General features: G+C 44.8%; 1 protein-coding gene across 5 annotated transcripts in view; it reads right to left on the reverse strand.

Annotated features, from left to right (window-relative positions):
• Positions 1-9,503: 9,503 nt before the first annotated feature.
• Positions 9,504-20,088, reverse strand: part of TFAP2B (transcription factor AP-2 beta) — a 33,739-nt gene continuing 23,154 nt past the window's right edge. For 3 of the 5 annotated variants that reach the window (XM_074895487.1, XM_074895488.1, XM_074895486.1), the window contains 2 exons: positions 18,602-18,743; positions 15,571-16,374 (listed from right to left, as the gene is read on the reverse strand). In XM_074895487.1, the coding sequence (XP_074751588.1) occupies positions 16,074-16,374; positions 18,602-18,743 (443 nt within the window). In that variant the 3' untranslated portion in view covers positions 15,571-16,073. Of the gene's footprint in view, positions 9,529-12,416; positions 14,711-15,570; positions 16,375-18,601; positions 18,744-20,088 lie in introns of those variants that run through there. The other 2 variants (XM_074895485.1, XM_074895484.1) reach the window with 2 other exon arrangements.

A 20,088-nucleotide genomic window follows, 5' to 3' on the forward strand; every position in this document is an offset into this window, starting at 1 on the left:
TCTTGGTCTCAAGTCTATTAGCTGTTCACTGTAAATGTTTGATATATGAAAATCAAGCTGGGCTAATTAGTTTTGATTAGATGCACAGTTTATGATGTGTTAGCTCTTTGCCTTGATTGGATTAATTTAGTTCTTAGAAACACGTGTTACATGTGAAAAAATTATTTGAAAATACCTTTGCCACAAATATCCTCTAACAGTCATTGGAAATTCCTTGTTTGTGCAAACTTTACTGCAGTAAACTTACAGGCTAAACTATACGTTAAAAACATTCATACACGGGGAGAATGAACACAGCAAAAAATATGTATAGTATTTTATCTGAGCAAGTAGTCAATGTTTTGTAGACTAGTCCAGCACTGTTCGCTATTGGGTTCATTAATTACAGCCACTAATTTTGTAGTCCTTGTTCCTGGTACTGAGCATTTATTCATGCATGTTCAGCTACAGTAAAGTCAATGAGATTGCTTGTGACTTTGAGCACTCCAGCGGAAGGGCTGTCCCAGCTACAGTGCAGTTTAGAAGACCCAGGCTGCGTTTTGATTACACCCGCCACGTCTCCTCTCACACCAGAACTCCAGAAACACGGGCTTTCAGCCCATCTCTTGTGCTCCTACTGCTGTCAGGCTGGTTTCTGAGAGTCCTCCCATCACACACCAGCTCCATCGCGTACACACTCAGCTACACTCACCTTCAGCTTCGATCGTGCCCTCTTCCCTCTGCTAACGTGTACTCACTCAGACACTTTCACATTTGGTTATATACCCAACTCCCGGCACTCACATTCAGTTACGATCAGAGTGTTACACCCACACTTAATTACAATCACACCCAATCGCACCCCCACACTCCCCATTCAGTTACACCACCAGTGCTGCTCACCTCCCCCCACACTCAATTATAATCACACGTGATTAAACCTACAATTCTGCACCTACGGTATAATCCTTCACTGGCAATTCGCATCCACTTATGCTCAACAGCCTTCCCTGGGACGCACGTCTGCTTGTCACATTCATGCACACGTGGAAACACCAGATTTCTTCTTTCATCCTGACACTAGAGTGGTTTTTAGTTTTTCTTTCAGCCACACAAAGAGCACCCACTTCTTACCAAGGAACAGAAAGACCTGTTGTTCCTATGGAATGTTGCCTTCCCAGAAAATCACTTTGAATCCTTCCTTATTTTATACCTCCTGAAGAATGTATACTGTGGTTGGTTTTATTTTAGTACCTAGTGGAAATTAAAATCAAGCTGCCATTTCAGAAAATGCTGGGCACTTGAAACCAAAGGCAGTTCCTACTCTAAAGAGATTAGGACTGTATCTGCCTTTCAGCTGGAGAAAGCAACGGAGTTTCTTATGGAGAAATATGAAGGTCACCTACTCAATCCTCGGTTGCATCTATGGAAATGTTATGAAAGTCAATTACTGATGTTCTCTAACACATGGCCAACCACTCACCGCTTCAACGACTCGCTGTCCAAGCAGTCTGCAGTCGTCTGAGATGATCTGTATGTACAGTCTCTTCTGCATGACCGCATGGTCATCTTCTTTAGTTTGGTAATGGTGATGTGCAGGTGAAATCCTTCTCCTAAAGTTAGCAAAAAAGTTGTTTCAGTGACCATGGACCTTGCCCTCAGACCCGTCATGATAATAAGACCCACCTCAGAAGTGTTTTGTGCCCACACAAATACTAACAAGAAATCTGAGCTGCTGTGGGACTGTTTTCACCGAATACATCCAATTCCAGGAACACTAACAGTAATCATGAATATTAATAAAAAACAGAAAAAAAAAAAAAAAAAGATAGGAAAAAAAATTGCGTATAGACACTTCAGAGTCATAAACAGAGCACGCGTCATCTGTACCAACCCATGTGCATCCATATGCACAGACATCTTATTATTTTTTCCAGTATTTAAAATCCACAGTCAGTCTGAACCAGACTTAAGAGGAAGATCTTACAATCTGAAGTAATTCTAAAGCAGGTTTTGATTTAGAAAGATAAGGCAAAGCTCTGAGAAGCCAAATTTCGAGTCACATATTCCTGACAGACTTGGATTTGGGTTTTTTTGATTGAGACATAAAAATCGCGATGAAATTCACACTGGTTCTTCTAGAAGTAACGGCAGGTGATAGGGGGGAAAGAGAAAGAAATTGTTAAAAATAAAATAAAAATAACAGAAACAAAACCCTAAAAAAAATCCCTGCAGGATGAGATAGTCTATGGATAAGTGCCTGACACCACAATAGGATACACATGGCCTGTTCAAAGATGCCTTTGCAGGGAGCCAGGCCACAAATAAAACAAGACATGTGGTGTGGGGTTGAACTGGCCACTTTTTTATTAAATAAACAATTGACCCAAATCAAGTAGCTCTAAATCATTTAGGAGGTCTTTGTTGATCCTGACCAGAACTAATATGTGCAGATAAACTGCACTTGGTCATACAATTGTCATCCCCTGCGCAGTTACCACCCGTCAGAAATTCCACTTCTGTGTATCTCGGGGAGACAGGAGAGATGATGAGAGGGAAGATAGGAAGGGACACGAGCAGGAGGAACAATCTCTTTTCATCATCCAAGCGTCTTAAGCAGTGTCTGAGTCTGAACAGATACAAATGACAAGGAGGGGGGGGCAACCAGTCTCAGCGTTATGGGGATGGCACCCCCGTTCTCTGCCTACCACCATGTGTTGTGCCCAGTGTTGCATGCAGGGAGGACTAAAATACCATGACTGCTCCTACCATAATTCTTGGCAAAGTCGACAGAAGGGGGTTAGAAAAGTAAGAAGGGCAAAATGCATCCTGCCATTTGCTCATGGAAAGATTAAAAGTCAGGTCTTTGCTATTTCTAACAGAAATTATAATGTAACCTAAGGAAATCAGAAGGTATTTCACCACAGCAGTTGTCATAATAAACAAAGATCAAAAGGGCAACGCAGGAGGAATGTTTTGACCAAAAGTCTTGCAAAACTCTCCTATTTGAAGCGGGTGAGATTAAGGCCAGACTGCTGTGAATACTCCAGGTTCACTCGTGTGATTATTGTGGCTGCAGATAAGTTATTTTGCTCCCTTGTTCTTGGATGACTTTTAAAAGTCAGAGACCTTTTGGTCAACATTATTCAAAGCTACTGTTGACTGCTTGCTGCTCATTATTTCTCAGGACCCCATATTTTAAACCACCTTAGAGAAGAAAATCTTTCTTTTAAAAGACATGATAAATGTCATCACTCCTTAGGACAGTCTTATGTATCCTACAAAAATGGAATCTTTTTGGAAAACACAATTTGATCATGATGAAGTGGGATAACATCTGTGTTTCTGCTGTGTAGAAGGGAAGGATGAGGGCCAAAAAAGCAAAGATCTGGGTTCAGAAGAGTGAAAGGCATGATGATGACAATAACGATTACTATTAGGTCATTTGCTACTAACATGAAAAAAATTTTTTAATGGTGTCACTGCCTAGGAGGTGTGTATTCTTCTTTCCAGCTGGGTGCCTAAAAATGAAGGTGGTGTCAAAATATGAAAAAAGCCTTCAGAGTAGTAGTTTTCTGGAGACTTGATCCTGATGGACTAGTCCCAGCCCTGAGGGTCCTTCAGGATCTCAGCAGAGTTCCTGTGGCACCACTGGCATCCCAGTCCTCAGTTAACCTCCTCTCTTGGGTGGTTTCTGCGGATTTACACCCAAAATGATCCAGATCTGATGTTCGTAGCGGGCTCATTTCCTGTGGAGGAAAGGCAAGGAGGAAAAGCAAGCAGCACAATCTGTGCCGTTACTAAAACCAAAATGATCATCGGGATAGAGCAGAGAGAAACTTTGCAATAAAAAGATCCCAGTTAAGATTTTGGGTTTACAGCTCTCAAAGGGCTTGTGGGAAAATAGTAATAACGACAACAATAAACACAGGAGCAACAAAAATGTGGGACCCCAAAGCCTGTGCCCACGGTGAGAATAAAAAATGCTAAGTCTGGGCCACCTCGCCTTTAATTTCCTAACTGCTGTTTTGTAAGGCTGTGTCATGCTTCTCAGTTCAAACACGCTTTGGCTCTTTATTATTCATGGGCCTTTTTCTCAGTCAGTGGTGTTGAATAATAAAACAGCCCAGGATCAAATGGGCCAATTCTCCACGCCTGACACCAACTGCTACTGTTCGCTGGGCTCTGCCAAGCGTTGCCTCTGATAATGAGTGGGATTTGGTTAAACAGTAAATTAATGAATAATGAAATATCCAGGTTGATCAGTTAGAGAGCACGCTTGCTTTGCCCCCGGCCAAACGCTCGGGGCAGAAATTACTCTCAAACGGCACTTGCCTGTGTGCTGGGCTGGATAACTATTTTACAGCCTATTGCTTGACAGGATGTTGGGAAGGGGGCGAGGGGAAGGGGGAGGTCGGGGAAGCAAAGCGGGCAGAGCAATCTCCTTATCACCCCGCACGGAGGGGAGAAGGGGCCGGTTTGGGGCCGCGCAGACCCTGCTAGGATGGGGGGAGAGGGCTGCAGGGCTTGAAGGAGCTCGGTGTGAGGCTGGGGGAAGGATGGGCTCCCTCCTAGGTCTTCTCTCCCAACTGCAGCAAGGGGACTACCTTGACCCTGGTTATCACTGGTGTTAACCCAATTTTCCCACCACCACCACCGCCTCCCCCCCCACACCTCATCAGCTCGCGGTTCTCGCCTTGCATTAGCCTTGTCCGAGCGTGTTTCTGAGCGGGGTCACCCCTCATGGCAGGGCTTGTAGCCCAGACTATAGAAAAAGCCTCCCGGAGCCCTGTGTCAGGTGGTTTTGGCAAATAAAAGAGCCTGTGAAAGGCTGCCTGCACGGGATGGGGCAACCGCATATAAACAGAGGGATGGAGAAAGCAATGCAGCACGGAGAAAACATCCCTGTAGCCTTCATTTTCTGCACCGGGAGAGATAAGTAGCTGTAAAATACTTCCCGCAGGTCAGTAACACAAGTACATGTATGTACATAAACGCACACACACGCGCGCGATTTCTACAGCTAAAGGAGGGGAAAAAACCCTGCTTGACTTTTCACACCCATCCTCCAGAATTGCACAACGCCCCAGCCCAGGGTGTGTTTTTGGGGTGGGGGTATTGCTCCGCACTGATGAGAAAACCGCTATAATTACACCTTTCATCCAGAAGGGAAACTCTCTGTAACCAACTCACCCCCTTTGTTTTGTTTTTTTGGCGTTTTTTGGTTGTGGGTTTTGTTGTTGTTGATGAGGGGTTTTTTATGATTAGTCTTTCCAAACTTTCCAAACAAACCCCAACTTCCCAAGCCAAGCCGGAGCAAGGAGTGGGGTGAGAGGGGGGAAAAAAAAAAAAAATAAAAATAAAAAATAAAATAAAGAGGGGGTGGGGAGCCCCGCTGTTTTCAAAATGCGAGTTTACAAGTCGAGGCTGGGTTACTTTCGCTCGTCTCATGTCACTCCTAAGTTAAAGTTTAAAGAAACCTTTGAAGCATGAGTAAGAGGAGGTCCCTGCTACGCCTCGGCCACCCCCCCCCCCCCCCCCCCCCCCCGGCTCAGGGAAAGCCTCCAGGCTCCGGCTGCAATGGCAAGGTCCCAGAAAAGCAAGACTAGAGGGGGTTTAACGATAGTCTCCTTCCCTTTCTCAGGCTTCATTCATCTGTCTGCAGTGTTTTGGGAGTGGAAGGGTGAGCAGCGGATGAACAGGCGGCTCTCTGGGGCAGGTTAAAGCCGATGTTTATTTTACTCGTCAAACAAAACCATCTCCCACATTCACCGCCAAATGTCAATATTAAAATCCAGGACTTTTCGTTTTAAAATATTTCACCTCGTTCCTTCCCGCTTCGCAGGATTTCAGTTTTAAATAGATCTTAAAAATCCAGCCCGTTTCCGTGAAAACCATTTACCCCCCCCCAAAAAAAAATGCTTTCTGTCCTCATTTGCAGTTCTTCGACCACCACCCCTTCCCATTGTTACCACTTAGTGCACTGCGATTTTTCTATACAAGGCTGGAAACAGGCTCCCTTTTCCCCAGCCAAAACAGGATCCACTGCGCTGAAGTAAAACAGAGTAGAGAGGAGAGCAGGGCTTACTCTCGTCCCGATAGTTGCTCACAGCTTTTGGGAAGAACTGCTCCTGCAGGTTTTGGGGTTTTTTGGCTATTTTTTGGGGGGTTGGTTTGGTTGTTTTTATTTATTTAATTTTTTTAATTTGGTTTGGGTTTGGTTTTTTTGGTTTGTTTTTTTTTTTTTTTTTTTTTGCTTTGCAGGAAACAACAGCTTTCGGTGAAGTCACGGGGAGTTTTTCAGGAGCAAAGACTGTCAGGTGATGCTCTGTGCGCCAAGAGCGCGATAAACTATTGTTAGCGCTGGTTTCATGAGGCAAAAGATTCCCCCTGGTACTTTAATAGATTTTTACAAGAAAGAGAAATGTCCACACGCATTTCATTCACCTTGGCGTTTTAAGCGAGTAAGACTGCGAATATAACTGCAATTGTACCCAATGCTCTTCGTAAATCTCAACCCGAGCTAATTTATCACCTGGAGAGAATCAAACGTTTCTGTTTTGATGGAAACGTTCCTCTCGACCTGAGGAAAGCGTCCTCTTCGCATGTTGTCAGAAGATGAAGGCTATTCCGCGCACGCCACTCTTTATTTAATAGCACTGATAGTCACGGGGACTGCACCTCCCCACGCTGGGGACCCGGGGAGGTCACACTGCACCGGGTAGAGCTCAGGGTACTGTTTACCTTTGCTTTAAAAACACCTTAGCAGGTGTTAAACCTTTTTTTTTTTTTTTTTTTTTTTCTTTCAGCGTTTGTTTTGGGGGGTTGGGTTTGGGTTGGGTTTTTTTTTTTTTTTTTCTCCCCGGGGATTTTTTCATCTGCCCCATCCAGGGCAGTTCCGGGACAAGGGGGAGGGTAAAAGGATTATTGTCTATGAATATTCTGCGAGAAATACACACGCAAACACACACACACACACACACACACACACACTCCTTTAATTTCAGTGTTGTTTGGAGGGAGCTCCGAAGTAATTGCAGTGATTTCACAATTGCGTGAGATTCTGGTTTGGGGTTTGTTGATTTTTTTTTTTTTTTTCTTTTCGTCTTCCTATTAAGGAGACAGTATAGAGACACTCTTAACTCGCAAATCCCCAGAGATTTCCTTCTCTTCCCTCCTCCCCAGAAAGCGTTCACAGGCGGAGGAACGACTCTCTGGAGGGGAGATCGGGGCAGCTCTCCCTCCGGGCAGGGCTGGGGGGGTCCGGGGGGTGCGGGAAGCAGAGTCCTGCGCTGGGAGAGGAGCGCCTGGGAGGACCGGCCCTTTGCACCGACTGCAGTCTTTTGCAAATGTTTAATTCCAAGGAGCTTGCTGCTTGCTTTTTTTTTTTTTTTTTTTTTTTTTTCCCCTTAATTCATAAAAGTCAGTAGCTGTGCGCGAATAGGACCGACTCCGCACGACGAAGCGAAGCTACGCACAGTGGTGACACGACGTGTGACACCATGTCCCGGTAGAGCTGTGCACATACACAGGCACACGTCCAGCTACAGGGCAAAAAATGTGTGTGGATGACTGTTTACGAGAGAGACAGAAAAAACAAAGGAATTCACTGAATATATTGGTGCTGGGGATTATTTAAGACATTTGACTAGTTCCATCATAGGGACACCAGATGTTATTTATGAGGTTTCATATAAATGTGGGCCATACCATGCAGGTGGGGAGGGAAAAGGGGAACAAAAAACAAAAAAAAAAAAAAAAAAAAAAAAAAAAAAAACACAGAAAGAAGAAGAAAGAAAAGGAGTTCACCCCAAAGGGATGAAAGACAAAAATGATGTTTATGACTATATAAATCAAGGTGAAGTTTTGTAATGGAAACTAAAACTATCTAGAGTTTATAAAAGAGACTGGGGCAAGGCAGGAGAAATGGAGAGAAGGTCCCCGCTGGTGATGACTGGGAAAGCAGATTATAACATCAGACCGGTGGGGAGGGGAAGTTTTGATGAGCTAGGTTACTGCTGCTATTCATTTATTTTTAACCTTAGCTGGGGGAAAGTTAGAAGAGGAGAAAGATCAGCAGAGAGAGGAAGAGGGAAGGAAGGAAGGAAGGAAGGAAGGAAGGAAGGAAGGAAGGAAGGAAGGAAGGAAGGAAGGAAGGAAGGAAGGAAGGAAGGAAGGAAGGAAAAGATAGAGAGATTGAGAAAAAGAGAGAGAAATATATAAAAAGAGCAAGAAAGAGAATGGGGGCAACAGAAAGAGGGAATACGAGACAGAGGAAACAAGAAACGAAGCAAGCAGGAAAGAAATATTATAAAAGAAAAACTATAAGAATATAAAAGAAAGAAAGAATCTGATCTTGGCTTATTGAAGACCTTTGGGGAAATGCAGTAGAGCAGAGGAGATCAGCAGGAATATTTCTTCTTTCTTGACACTACGTTTGCAGACCCACCGGTGTGCCAGCCCACCCCACACACCGCCACCTGCAAACCGGGGGGAGAGGGAGGAGACCCCGGCCCCGGGGGAGGCAGGGCACACCGGCAGCCTCCCGGAGCAGCCAACTGTGCTTTATTATAAATATATATTTATACCGTGCTTTGAATTTGCAACTTCGGGACTGTGGCCGGGAGCCTGGGGAAACTCGGGGTGAGCCCTTCCTCGTCTCGGCGGGTCCCATTTTAAAGGGAGCCCTCGGTTTCCATAAGCGGGTGCTTCTGCTGAGTTATAAAAGAGCTTTTACTGATGCATTTGGTTTTTAATCCCTTTTTTACATAACTGTTGCACTGTTCTTGGACAAGAGAGAAACTTCCTGATCCCCGCCTCGCCCCCCAAACAACCCTCCCAGACTCCGCTGAGAGCTGCGAGAGCTGTTTTGAAAGGTTTCATGCAAAACATATGCTCTACTAAAAATAATATCATCGGTGCGATTAAAACAAAAGAAAACAAAACAAACTTAAAAAAAAAAAAAAAAAAAAAAGCATGGCACGCAGCCTGGCTTTTGGAAATCAGCTCCAGTGTGGCTGGTTTTCCCAGCGCTCCCTGCCCCGGGCATCCTTCGCCCCACACCTGCCCGCAGCTGGGTCAAAGGGGCTGGGGAGGGGAGGTTTAGGGGTCCCCATTCCCCCCCCTGCAAAGCCTCGGTAAAAAAAGAGGAAAGGGAAGGGGGAGGGGATTCCCTTTTTTCTTTTGCTCGCAGCTCCTCTGCTCCCCCCACCTTTTTTCCCCCTGCTCCAACCCCGGGCGCTGCTGCTCCCGTCACCCCCCACCCTCTCTCTCCATCCCGGGCCCCCCAAACTTGCTCCAGGCGTTTTTGCCATCACACCACGGAGAGAAAGTAGGTCACGGCTGAGTCCAAGCCTGGCTGAAGCCGAGACAACCGAGCCTCGACACCTCAAAAGCTTCCCCATAAAACAGACTTTGGGGTCGTCGTTTGCAATGCTCTTTTTTTTTTTTTTTTTTTTTTTTTTTTTGGTTTAATTACGAAGATGATGATGATGATGTTTTATTTTGGAAACCTTGGGCGATCAGCTGAGCCGGCTCCTGTAGTCCAAGCTGGAAGGAGAGGGAGAAGGGAGGTAGTTTGGGAGATGGAGGTGGGGATGGATTTATTTTTTTGTTATTTCCCCAACCGCCCTCCGGGAGAAATATTAAGTTGCAAAAAACGATCCACGGCTCCTGCATCTCTCCGTCTGCGTTCTTAAACCACCGCTGTCTCTAAAAACCAACAGATAAAACCCAACCCAGACAAGTCTTCAGAGCGGGTATTTAAAATAGTTCACGGCAGTAAAAGCGATGCTTTAAACCGGTTTCCACCCTCAGGGCTCCCTGTTTGAGCACACGTGTGTGTTTGTTTTCAGGGTGACTGTGTGGAGGGTTAAACTGACAGTCCTTTCCAGCCTCCGATTTACAGGAAAAAAAAAAAAAATAGTGCTTTTGACAATAACACTGAAAAAAAAAAAAAAATCCTGAGGCCCTAATCTGCCCCCCTCCTCCTTCACCCAACCGCAGGGTAAACCCCGAGTCACTCCGGAGTGGCTCCGGGTTAGCCCTGGGGATTCGGATCTCCCCTCAGCATATTTTCTTCCCGAGTGTCGATTATAAACCTAAATAAAGCCGATTTGGGAAGGGAAGGGAGGGGTAGGGAGACGTAGAAGAGGGTGGTTTGGGTTTAATATTTCCTTTTGCTAATTACTGGTGCTGCATCTGTAGACCTAAAGCTAGAAAATAATCACGCGTTGTGAATACGAACATCACTCCCGATCTGTAAATAAGAGTATATATACACACTCACATACACGTATACATAAGTGAAATGTACAGTAACAGTAACAGCAGTGGGGGGAGGGGGGGGGGGGGGAAAAAGTTTTCCTGATATTGAAGGCTTACATAACATTTTCTTTTAATGGCTAATATTTTGAAAAGAAAAAGATTTACACCTAATTCAGCTGGTAAAAAGCAAAATGAAACGAAAGCTCACGTTAACATGACATGAGGTTTATTATAGGTCTGTTTAGAATGAAGAGGTAAGAGTGCTAAAAATATGGACACTTTTGAGTCAAACAGAAATAAAATACCAACATTTCTGAGAAGCAATATTTATTGTCTTGTTTTTTTAGGTTTTTTTTTTTGTTTGTTTGTTTTTTTGTTTTTTTCTTAATGTAGAGACATGTCCTGAATTTCCCCAAAGCCTAGATTGGGAAAATAAAGACTTCTTGGCGTTATAAGTAAATCCGTCTGCAGAATCGAAGCAGCACCAACATTCAAAAAAACTGAAGAGGAAAATACAACAAAACACAACAATCTCTTTTTTTTTATTCTTATTCTTATTATTTATGTAAATCAGGTCATCACTGGACAAGAAACCAATTTCTACCCATTACCATAACAGCTTGTCTATAAAGAACAGAAAAGATTCAGATAGGATACTATCTAGTCAAGCGGGAATTTTTTTGTTGGTTTTGTTTTTTTTTCTTTTCTTTTTTTTTTTTTTTTTACTTTTAGTTTTTAAATTCCCCCACCCATTCACAGAGGTATAGATTCACAGATAAATAACCCAAAAACTACTTGCTCGCCATATTTACACATTCCCGTTAAATTAAGCATAAATAAATATATACAAACTCAATACTGAATGCCTCTCCGCATTTCTTCTCAGGAAGAGTCGATAAACTGATATTTCTCACTGCATGGTCAGAATTTTCAAGAAGAGGAGGTGAAAGGGATCGTTTGGGGCATAAAAGGAGAATTTTTTTTTTTTCTTTCATCTTTCCAGTTTCTCATTCGCTTTTTCAGAGCTTTACATTTGTTTGTTGTTTTTTTTTTTTCTTTATTTCTTGCTGGCACACAATGTTTCGTCTCTCTTGAAATGTTCAGGCGTTTGCCAGTGTGTTTGGGGATATTTCCTTTTACTTTTTCCCTTTGTATAAGAAAATATACTATTTGTAAAAAGCCTACGGTCTCTCTCACACAGGGAAGCCGGAGGGGAGGGGGAGTTTGGCCGGGTTGATCTGGCAATGCTCACGGCAGCTGAAACGAGCACCAAATTCTCCGAGAATCGTATTAAAACAGAGCCGAACAGGTCTGCTTGATAAACCGGTCAGAAAGAGATGAGCAGGGGAAGGGAATAAGCCCTTTGGGCACAGCTAAAGGTCTTAAAACCATCCTCTCCCCCTCCCTCCCAGCCCCAAATGCAAATCTGGGGATTTTAGGGGAGGTTGGTCTGGGATGCAAAGGGACTTGAAACAGCTTCTCACAGAGAATTTCTATTAGGTGGGACAAGACACGACCCGATTTTAAACAAATCATCGGGTTATAAAAGGATTCCCATAAAATTGGCTTCTTGTTTAGTTCACACCTTGTGTGAATAACAACCACGAAAAAAAAAAAAAAAAAAAAAAGAAAAAGAAAGGTCAGGGAGCATATGAAAACAAAGATCTTTCCAACGGAAAATAGAGAGTTGTTTTTTAAAAAAAAAAAAAAAAAGTGAGATTAAGAATAAAATAAAATTTACAGCAACCCACCTGTTTGGTTTGAAAACAAACTTTTCACGGTCTCTCCTCAAACTTTTCCCTTGAGTTAAAAAGCAAAGCTGCCGTGTTAATCCTCCTGTTTATTGATTTATGATCCCGAGGAAACCAAATCTTTTAATAACTCAATTATCAGATAAACGTCTGAGGTGCCCCGCCAGCACAAGTAGTTGGGCTGGGAAAGTGCAGGGGAGCAGGGAAATGCCTTCCAGGGGGAGGGTGAGTTTAGTTTTGGGGGGAACCTCAGTCCTCAGCACTCGTAGGAGCCACCGAACAATGGATGTTTCCCTCTGGGATCAGCGCTAGGCTGGGGTGGAAAACAAAGATGGGTATACTCCCATGCCATGTTTTCCTCCCTGTTTGCACTTAAACCTCGTGGATTTTGTCTCTGTACTTTGGGGAGCAAATGGGGGGGGGGGGGGGGGGGCATCCCACTGAAATCAGTGGGAATTTTACATTTGTCTTTATTTCGCCTGAGTGAAGCACAGCCTGGCATTTGCAGTCTGTCTCTTCCAGGTAGAAGGCACGAGGGGCAGATCCAAAGTTGTCAGGAATCACCTGAAACTCTTCCCTCAACCTTCTCAAGGTTTAGGTCCTGGTCCACGTGACCAAACCTGTGCCTGGGGGAGATTTCAGGAGCAGCAGCAGGATCAGCCCCTCACCCATGCGTGAGCACTTGCACACGTGTGTGGCAGGTCTTTCCCCAGGAAGTTGCAAGTGGTCCCCTCTCCTCATTAACTCCCAGCAGTGGTGAGATACTGTCTTCTGCAGTTAAAAGGAGCATCCCCAACATCTCCCCAAAGACAAGGAAGGACCATCCCCTCGGCTGGAAGCTCTGGGGCAGCGGGAAGCGGGTCCCCATGTCCCTGTGCGTGCAGCTGGGGAGGTGGAAGACTGAGAGAGAACTTGGGCTGGGTGATGCTGGAGGGCTGGGCCCATGGGCTCCTCACAAAGGTGTTTTTGCAGAGGGCAGGCAAAGCAACATTCAGTGCTCTGCTTCAATACACTGAATATTCTCATCAAGCAGAGAAGGGAGATGTGATTTCAGGTGGCGTCATTCATTCCTTCCCCCCATACACACACACGTGCCCCTTCCCTTTCCCACACATCACTGCTGGGACATGCCCTGCACTGGGGCTTGGACTGTCCCTGCCCAGGAGCTTGCTGAAATTGGGGGTGGTTGGCAGGGGGTAAGTTCTGGAGGACCAGGGGGTGCCTGGGGGGTGCTTTTCAATCTGGGGCTCCCCGACCTGTCGGTGGGAGGAGATTCATGAGATCTACATCACACAGGGATCCACACCTCCTCTGGTGACATCCACAGGGACATACCAATTACCAGACCCACTACCAGAGACTTGCCAGGGTTGAAGACTACCTCCAACTCATCCCAGCAGCCCATGGAGAAGGCTGCCTGCCTCAGTTTCCCCCTTTTCTCACGTGAGATTCCCCCGCAGCACTCTGGCCCTGAAGACCCACAGGTACATGAGTGAGGAGCAGCTCCAGAGGAGCCAGTGCTCCTCGGGGCTGCGTGATTCCTGGTTGTCTATCGTCACACACATCCAACTCCCAGGTAGGGAATAAAAGCTGAGACCTTCACTTGCTGCAAAAAGATCTGAAAAGCAGAGCAGGCCCTCAGTTGTAGCCATTTCTCAGATAGCTAAGGACACTAAGGGTGACAGTCAAGAGGCTCATTTCCTTTTTTTTTTTTTTTTTAAGAAGATTTGGTTGGGGGATGTGGAGAGTATTGCTGAATTATTTCTCCCCCACCATTCGCTTCAGAAGGTATCTAGAAACTAAAGCAAGGCTAAGGCTTCTCTTTTGTTTCTCTCAGAGCTCAGGTGTGGCTGCTTGGGTTGGTGGGATTGAGTCCTGCAGCTTTAACAGGGATCCTGGGGGGAGGCCTGAACCCACTGGAGTTTTGCCAGCGACTCCAGGAGATTTACCCACACCCAGTAACTGTTCTGACACAAGCAAAAAGATGTGTTAGTGCACGAACCCTACCCCACTGAGAAACACATGCAATTACCCAATACGGCAGAATCCGAACAGAAATCCTTACACTTCAGCATTATTTTTACCATAGAAGACAAAAAAATGTATGTTAAAAAAAAAAGAAGAAAAAAGAAAAAGAAAGAAATCAGACTTCCCCTCCATCCCCCCCCCGCCCAAATCATATGCATAAGACATCCTGTCACACACCAAACCACCGAGAAAAACATTGGAGTTAAGAAGTTTTTTCCCCTCTACCACAACGACTTGTTCTAAAGCAAGAGTCACAAGACATTTTTTTAAAAGCTTTCTAAAAGAAACAGATTTCCTCAGACTGAGCTCAGAAATCAGGATATTCCCTGGCAAGCCCTCCCCACTCCCATCACGAGGAGCCAGCTCACATGGCAACCCTTTCCTCCCTGGGTACAAAACCCTAGTGCCAAGCAAGTGCAGTAACATTCAACACAGCTCTTATTTTCTTTGCAATATTACACCTCGATTTCAACCTATATTTTTTATCTCATTCAAATTATTCCCTTTGAGCTTCTTTAAAGAAGTGCACCTACAGAATTCGGAAACAACTGGCTTTGATTTGAAAAAGCAAAAAAAAATAAAAGTATCAGAATATCAGAATTGTGGATTTTTTTTCTCTGTACCTGATATATTGTGTAGGGATCTCTAGTCCTCTTTGAAGAAGCTCATAAGCCAAGCGGGCAAAGCTTTAGGAAACAGAAGAAAATAAAACAGTGCATACTCCTGAGAAAGAATTACATACTCATATCACTCATTTTTTGTTGTTGTTAACAGTTCTTTAAAAATGGGGGAAGATATCTCACACACACTACTCAAGAAAATTAAGGACTGAAACATTGGCATAGTTAGGAATATAAAACTCCCTAGAGAAAAAGAGGAGATCTCAGAAAATTAAGAAATCAGATAGCGCTGACATTTTACCAGACCTTACTTTCAAATTTTGCAACCCTGTATAGACAAGGCATTTTACCATCAAAAGGAAAGGACTAAATTACAAAGGTATGTTTGCATGCATGAATATGTGTGGCTATACACACATATTAAATATATATGTATATATTCATATATATACATATATGTACAAACATACACATAGGATACACACGCACCCCTGTCAAGTTCTGTGTGTGCATGAGCTTACGCACACACATACGCACACACACGTCCATACACACCTGTAAACGCTGGTAATCTAAACAGAGAGTCTGTCTAGACCAGGAAAACCAAAAAAAGTTCTTAAAAAATTGGTAGTTAATTCGACCGAGCTACGACAACTTGAAACTTTCCAGCTAATGGCGTCTAGTGTTAAGACGCTGCCATGAATGCAGCTTCGAATTGGCTGGTGTTGGTGACTCCAGGAGAGGTCTGTGCGCTCACCTCTCCGCCTTTCCTAGTCTAGACAGAACCACGGTGGTGAGATGAGATGGGAAGAGTTGAGGGGAATGAGGCGATGGGGTTGCTCAGAAAGGAACGTTCTGGAAGATCGTTTTAGCTAGGGTGGAGACAGGATGTCGTTCACAAAAAAAAAAAAAAAAAAAAAAAAAAAAAGAATAAAATAAAAATAATAGCAAGACAGACCGTGCAGCTCAAGAAATCAAAGCACTGACACCAAAAATGTTTCTCCGATTTCTTCCAATAAGTTATTCATTTCTTTCTTTTATTATTATTAATTATTATTATATTCCCCTCCCCCCCAAATCATTATTTTAAAAATGTGAAAGAACAGAAGTGGGAAAAAAATCCTGGTGGTTGTCTTCACATGTTCCTGGCAAGAGACTCTGAACCACTGGTCTTGCGCCATTGTGTTCCTCTGATCTTAAATTATTGTCTTTCTTTTATTCTTATTCTTATTTTATTATTATTATTCTTATTTTGTCCTACCTAACAGAATTCTTCCAAAGCCCAATCCAATATTTTTAAAGCTAAAATTAAGACGGTTTTGTTTTAAAGGATTATCTCTCTCTTTCTTTTCTCCTTTTATTTATTTAACATTTTTCTTTTCCTTTCTTTCATTTTTTCCCCCTCTCTCTCTCTCTCTCTCTCTCTCTCTCATTTTCTGTGTTTCTCTTCCTTGTCTCCAGTTTTACTACCTGGTCCTTCGCCAGATGTGTGCCTGTTAGCAGTGTTGTTGTTCAAGAACATCTTGTCCATGCCTTTGAGAGCTTCAGTCAGGTAGTTTTGAAGGGCCGTGAGGGCAGCGCAGATAGCGGGGGCCCCAAAGCCGTGAGTGATGAGGCTGAAGTGAGTCAAGCAGCTCTGAATGCCCGGTTCCAAAATAGGGGTGGGCCGGCTGTTTCCAATGGGCGTCCTGTCCTGGGCCAAGAGATCTGTAAATTCTTTACAAAGTTGCCTGCACAGAAGAGAGAAAGGCAGAGAGACGAAAAGAGAGAGAAAAGCGCTGGTTAGGCTTATCCCACACTTGTCTGAGAGAAACAAAGTTGAAGGAAGGGGCAGATTCAGGCCGAAGCTGATCCCAGGACCCAGGATAAAACCTCTTTGCCACCTTTCCTTCCCCTAACAGTGCCTGGGGACCAGCCATGGTGAGCCAGAAGTTCTTCAGGAGAGAGGTTTCTGCAATTGCAGGACACCAGGTCTGGAGATAGAAAACTCTCCCATAGCCACAAGGATGCTTCTGGGGAGGTTTAGGTTGGATATTAGGAAAAAATTCTTCACTGAAAGGGTTATAAAACATTGACACAGGCTGCCCAGGGAAGTGGTTGAGTCACCATCCCTGGAGGTATTAAAAGACTTGTAGATGTGGTGCTTAAGGACATGGTTTAGTGGTGGGCTTGGCAGTGCTAGGCTTACAGTAGGCTTACAGCTGGACTCAATCTTAAAGGTTTTTTCCAACCTAAATGATTCTATGAGTCTATGATTCTGAAGCATTTTGAAAACTCAACCCTGCTTGGTGGGTCTAGAAAAACCCAAGCTGAAAGGGAGATGTGCTATGGGTCTGCCAATCACCCGTCTTCCTGGAGGCCTGACCCTGGCTCAGAGCAGCTCCCACCAATGTTGCTCTTGTGGGAAAGCGCAGCCATGCGCTGAGAGCGACCGGGTGGCACAGGGACACGGTGCAGGGAAGAGCTAAAACAGAACCTCCTGTGAGACTGCTCAGGCTGGGTCACCTTGTCGAGAAAGATCAGGACTTAGGGACTCCATGGCCTCTTATTCATTGCATGAGGAGCAAAGCTAGCATTTCCTATTTTTTTTCTGAGGGGTGGGATCCTAATTAACACTTCAGAGTTGACATCTGGCTTTTGTTTGCTTTGCCCACAACTTTGAAAAATCAGATTTGATTTTTCTAATGAATTCCCCCCAGACACATTCTTTTGCATTGCTCTGGTCCAAAGGGCCTTCAAGTCAACAGGTGCCCGGGCAATGTAGAAACTCGGGGGATTTGTGGGTTTCCCAAAGGAACTGTTTCTTTGAGACAGATGCCTACCCAGGGACTGGAGAAAAAAAGGCCAGAATTTAAAAAAAAAAAAAAAAAAAAAGAAGCCCTTAAAAAAGGCATTCAGCTCTCATCCTCTGAAATTCCCGGTGGGTTAAAGGTTTCAGAGGATGGGGAAAGATAAAGGTCTGCTTCTATGTGTATTATCCATTAAGAAAGTGCAAGAGAGGAAACTTTGAATTTGGAGAACAAACAGTAATGAGTCCAACATTTTACATCTTCAAAGAGCAAAGCAGGGTCTGCGAGCAATTAAAGTTCTGGGACATTAATATCTTCTGACCCTGCGGAAAAGGGCAATCAAATTCCAATCACATCTAAAAAACATCTGGACAAATTTGAGCAAATGATTTTTCAACCCTCCGTATATTTCTTTAAATTACGCTGTCATCGGAGGCAAGCCACGTCCCAAAGCATGAAATAAATGAGAGCTGTTTGGGCTGGTGGTTTTTTGTTTGTTTTGTTTTTTTTTTTTCCCTTTTTTTACCAGATAGAAAGAGATGTGTGGAGACACACAGCACCCACTGCCGAGGACCCGAGCAAACTACGCAGCACCCAGTTAGTAACCTGGGAGGCACAGTCAAGTGTAAAACATCTGATACAGCACATCCACAGAGAAAATCCCAAGGGAGAAAGATGGGTTGGGGGGACTAAGCGGTGGATCATTAGCAGTATGTGGTGGTGGGTTTTCTTGATTTTTTTTTTTTTTTTAATTAAACCATATGGAAAAGACATTGCAAATTGGTAGCGGACAAACAGGTGAGTGTGAGCAGCAGGAGGGACAGGCAGACATGCTGTGGAAGTAAAATACAGATTTTTTTGGTCCCCCTTCGATAAATTTTTTTAACGGGAGGTGTCTTTGAAATCATGCAGGGGACAGTGACCTACATCCTCGATAGGGACAGGGTGTGTTGGCAGAAACCTCACCGCGGAGGGCTGCAGAGGCTCTAGGGTCTGCCCTGCCCATAGGGCGACGCGAGCATCCTTCCTCCCGGTGGGGAGGGTATAGTTTGGGGAAACTCCCTCTGCTCTCAAAACGAGCTCAGAGGAGGGGTTTAAGGAGGGGGAGGATTTTCTCGGGGGGGAGGGCGGGGGGGGTGGCTGGATGTTTAGTCAACTTCGCACTCACTTTGTAGCAAGCAGCATGTTTTTCCTGGAGTGGAGGTCGCTGGGGTCCGTGTGCTGTCTGTTCAGGTACTCAGAAACAGCTTTGGCTGGGAACTCCGTTTCGCAGATGTACCCAAAATCCCGAGCTAAATGAACGGCCTCACCTGGAGGGAATGAGAGGGGCATGAACACCTCCGGGCCCCGCCGGCCCCCCGCCCCGGGCTGGCTCCCCCCTGCCCCGGCTCCGGGCAGCAGAAGACCCCTGGGAGAGACCAGCTCTGGAGGGCCGTGTTTAAAAAGTTTTCCCTTGTACCTTAGGGACAAGCTCCACGTATGTGTTTTCCCTCCACAAGCCCTATTTTGGGGGCAGAAGTAAGTTGATGGGACAGATTGTCAGCTGATGAGATTTGTCTTTGCTACAATGCGCTTGTGATGGTGTGTACCCATGATGCTGGTTGTGCAGAACTGAGGGAAAAGCACACGCATATACATACACACACATGTAACAGACACACACATGTAACGCACACACGTGTAACAGACACACACACACACGCTTTCAAATGAACTGGGGAAAAAAAAAAATTAAAAAAAAAAAATCCGAAAGGCAAAAGTACCCAAACTTCTCTTAAGAGCAGAGAAATCATTCCTGCTTCAATACACCAGATCGTTATCCAAAATTGTACAGATGTGGACTTAATATTAATGTCAGTTCTTTGTGGGACGTTATATACACGCTATACACACACACACAGAGCACTTGCAGCATTATCACGATTATCGCCACATCTGGAAAATGACGGAGATAACTGCATTTCGTCCGATGGAAATTATTCAACTGCTTTCTTAACTGACCATCATGCAACAGGAACTCCTCTCTGCCCGATGGAAAGATAGCAACCAATGGCAACCTTTTTCCGTGAAAAATAATAATTATTCTAACTCTAATTCTAATTGTCGCTTTTCCTGCCTGCCTGGTTTCAGGTTTCTTGCCTCCAGAGGTTCGTGTCATCCAACTCCTACTGATGTACTTCATGCCACAAGAAGACAGTAGCTGCAGAAAGGAGGAAAAGAGGAAGGGGGGTGGGGAAAAACCCTCAGACTCTAGGGGGATTCTACCAGATTATAGCTCAGCCCCTCTAGAATAAAGCATTAAACCCTTTAAAGCACCGCCTGAGGGACCGGGGGGAAGATTTCCAACACGCAGAACAGATATGTCTAATAACTCCAGGACCACATTATTTTTAACGATCAGGAGTTGCTTTCCAACGTCATCTTCTGCTTTCCAAGGCTTCTCGCTAATCACCAAACCGCTCAATAAAATCGAGGGCAGCGGGAGGAGCCGGGGGAGTCCCCGCCGCGGTCACCCCGCGCCGGGCAGGGTCCCCCCGGGCACCGCTCGGGTAAATCCTGGCCGGAGCGTTTCTGCTCTCGGCGATACAATAGCAGCAACGCTAAAGCCTGGCTGGTGGGGGAAAAGGAGATAAAGCTCCAGCAGGTGCAGCTTCT

The sequence above is a fragment of the Athene noctua genome, chromosome 1 (assembly GCF_965140245.1).
Source record: "Athene noctua chromosome 1, bAthNoc1.hap1.1, whole genome shotgun sequence".
In the NCBI taxonomy this organism is placed as follows: Eukaryota; Metazoa; Chordata; class Aves; order Strigiformes; family Strigidae; genus Athene; species Athene noctua.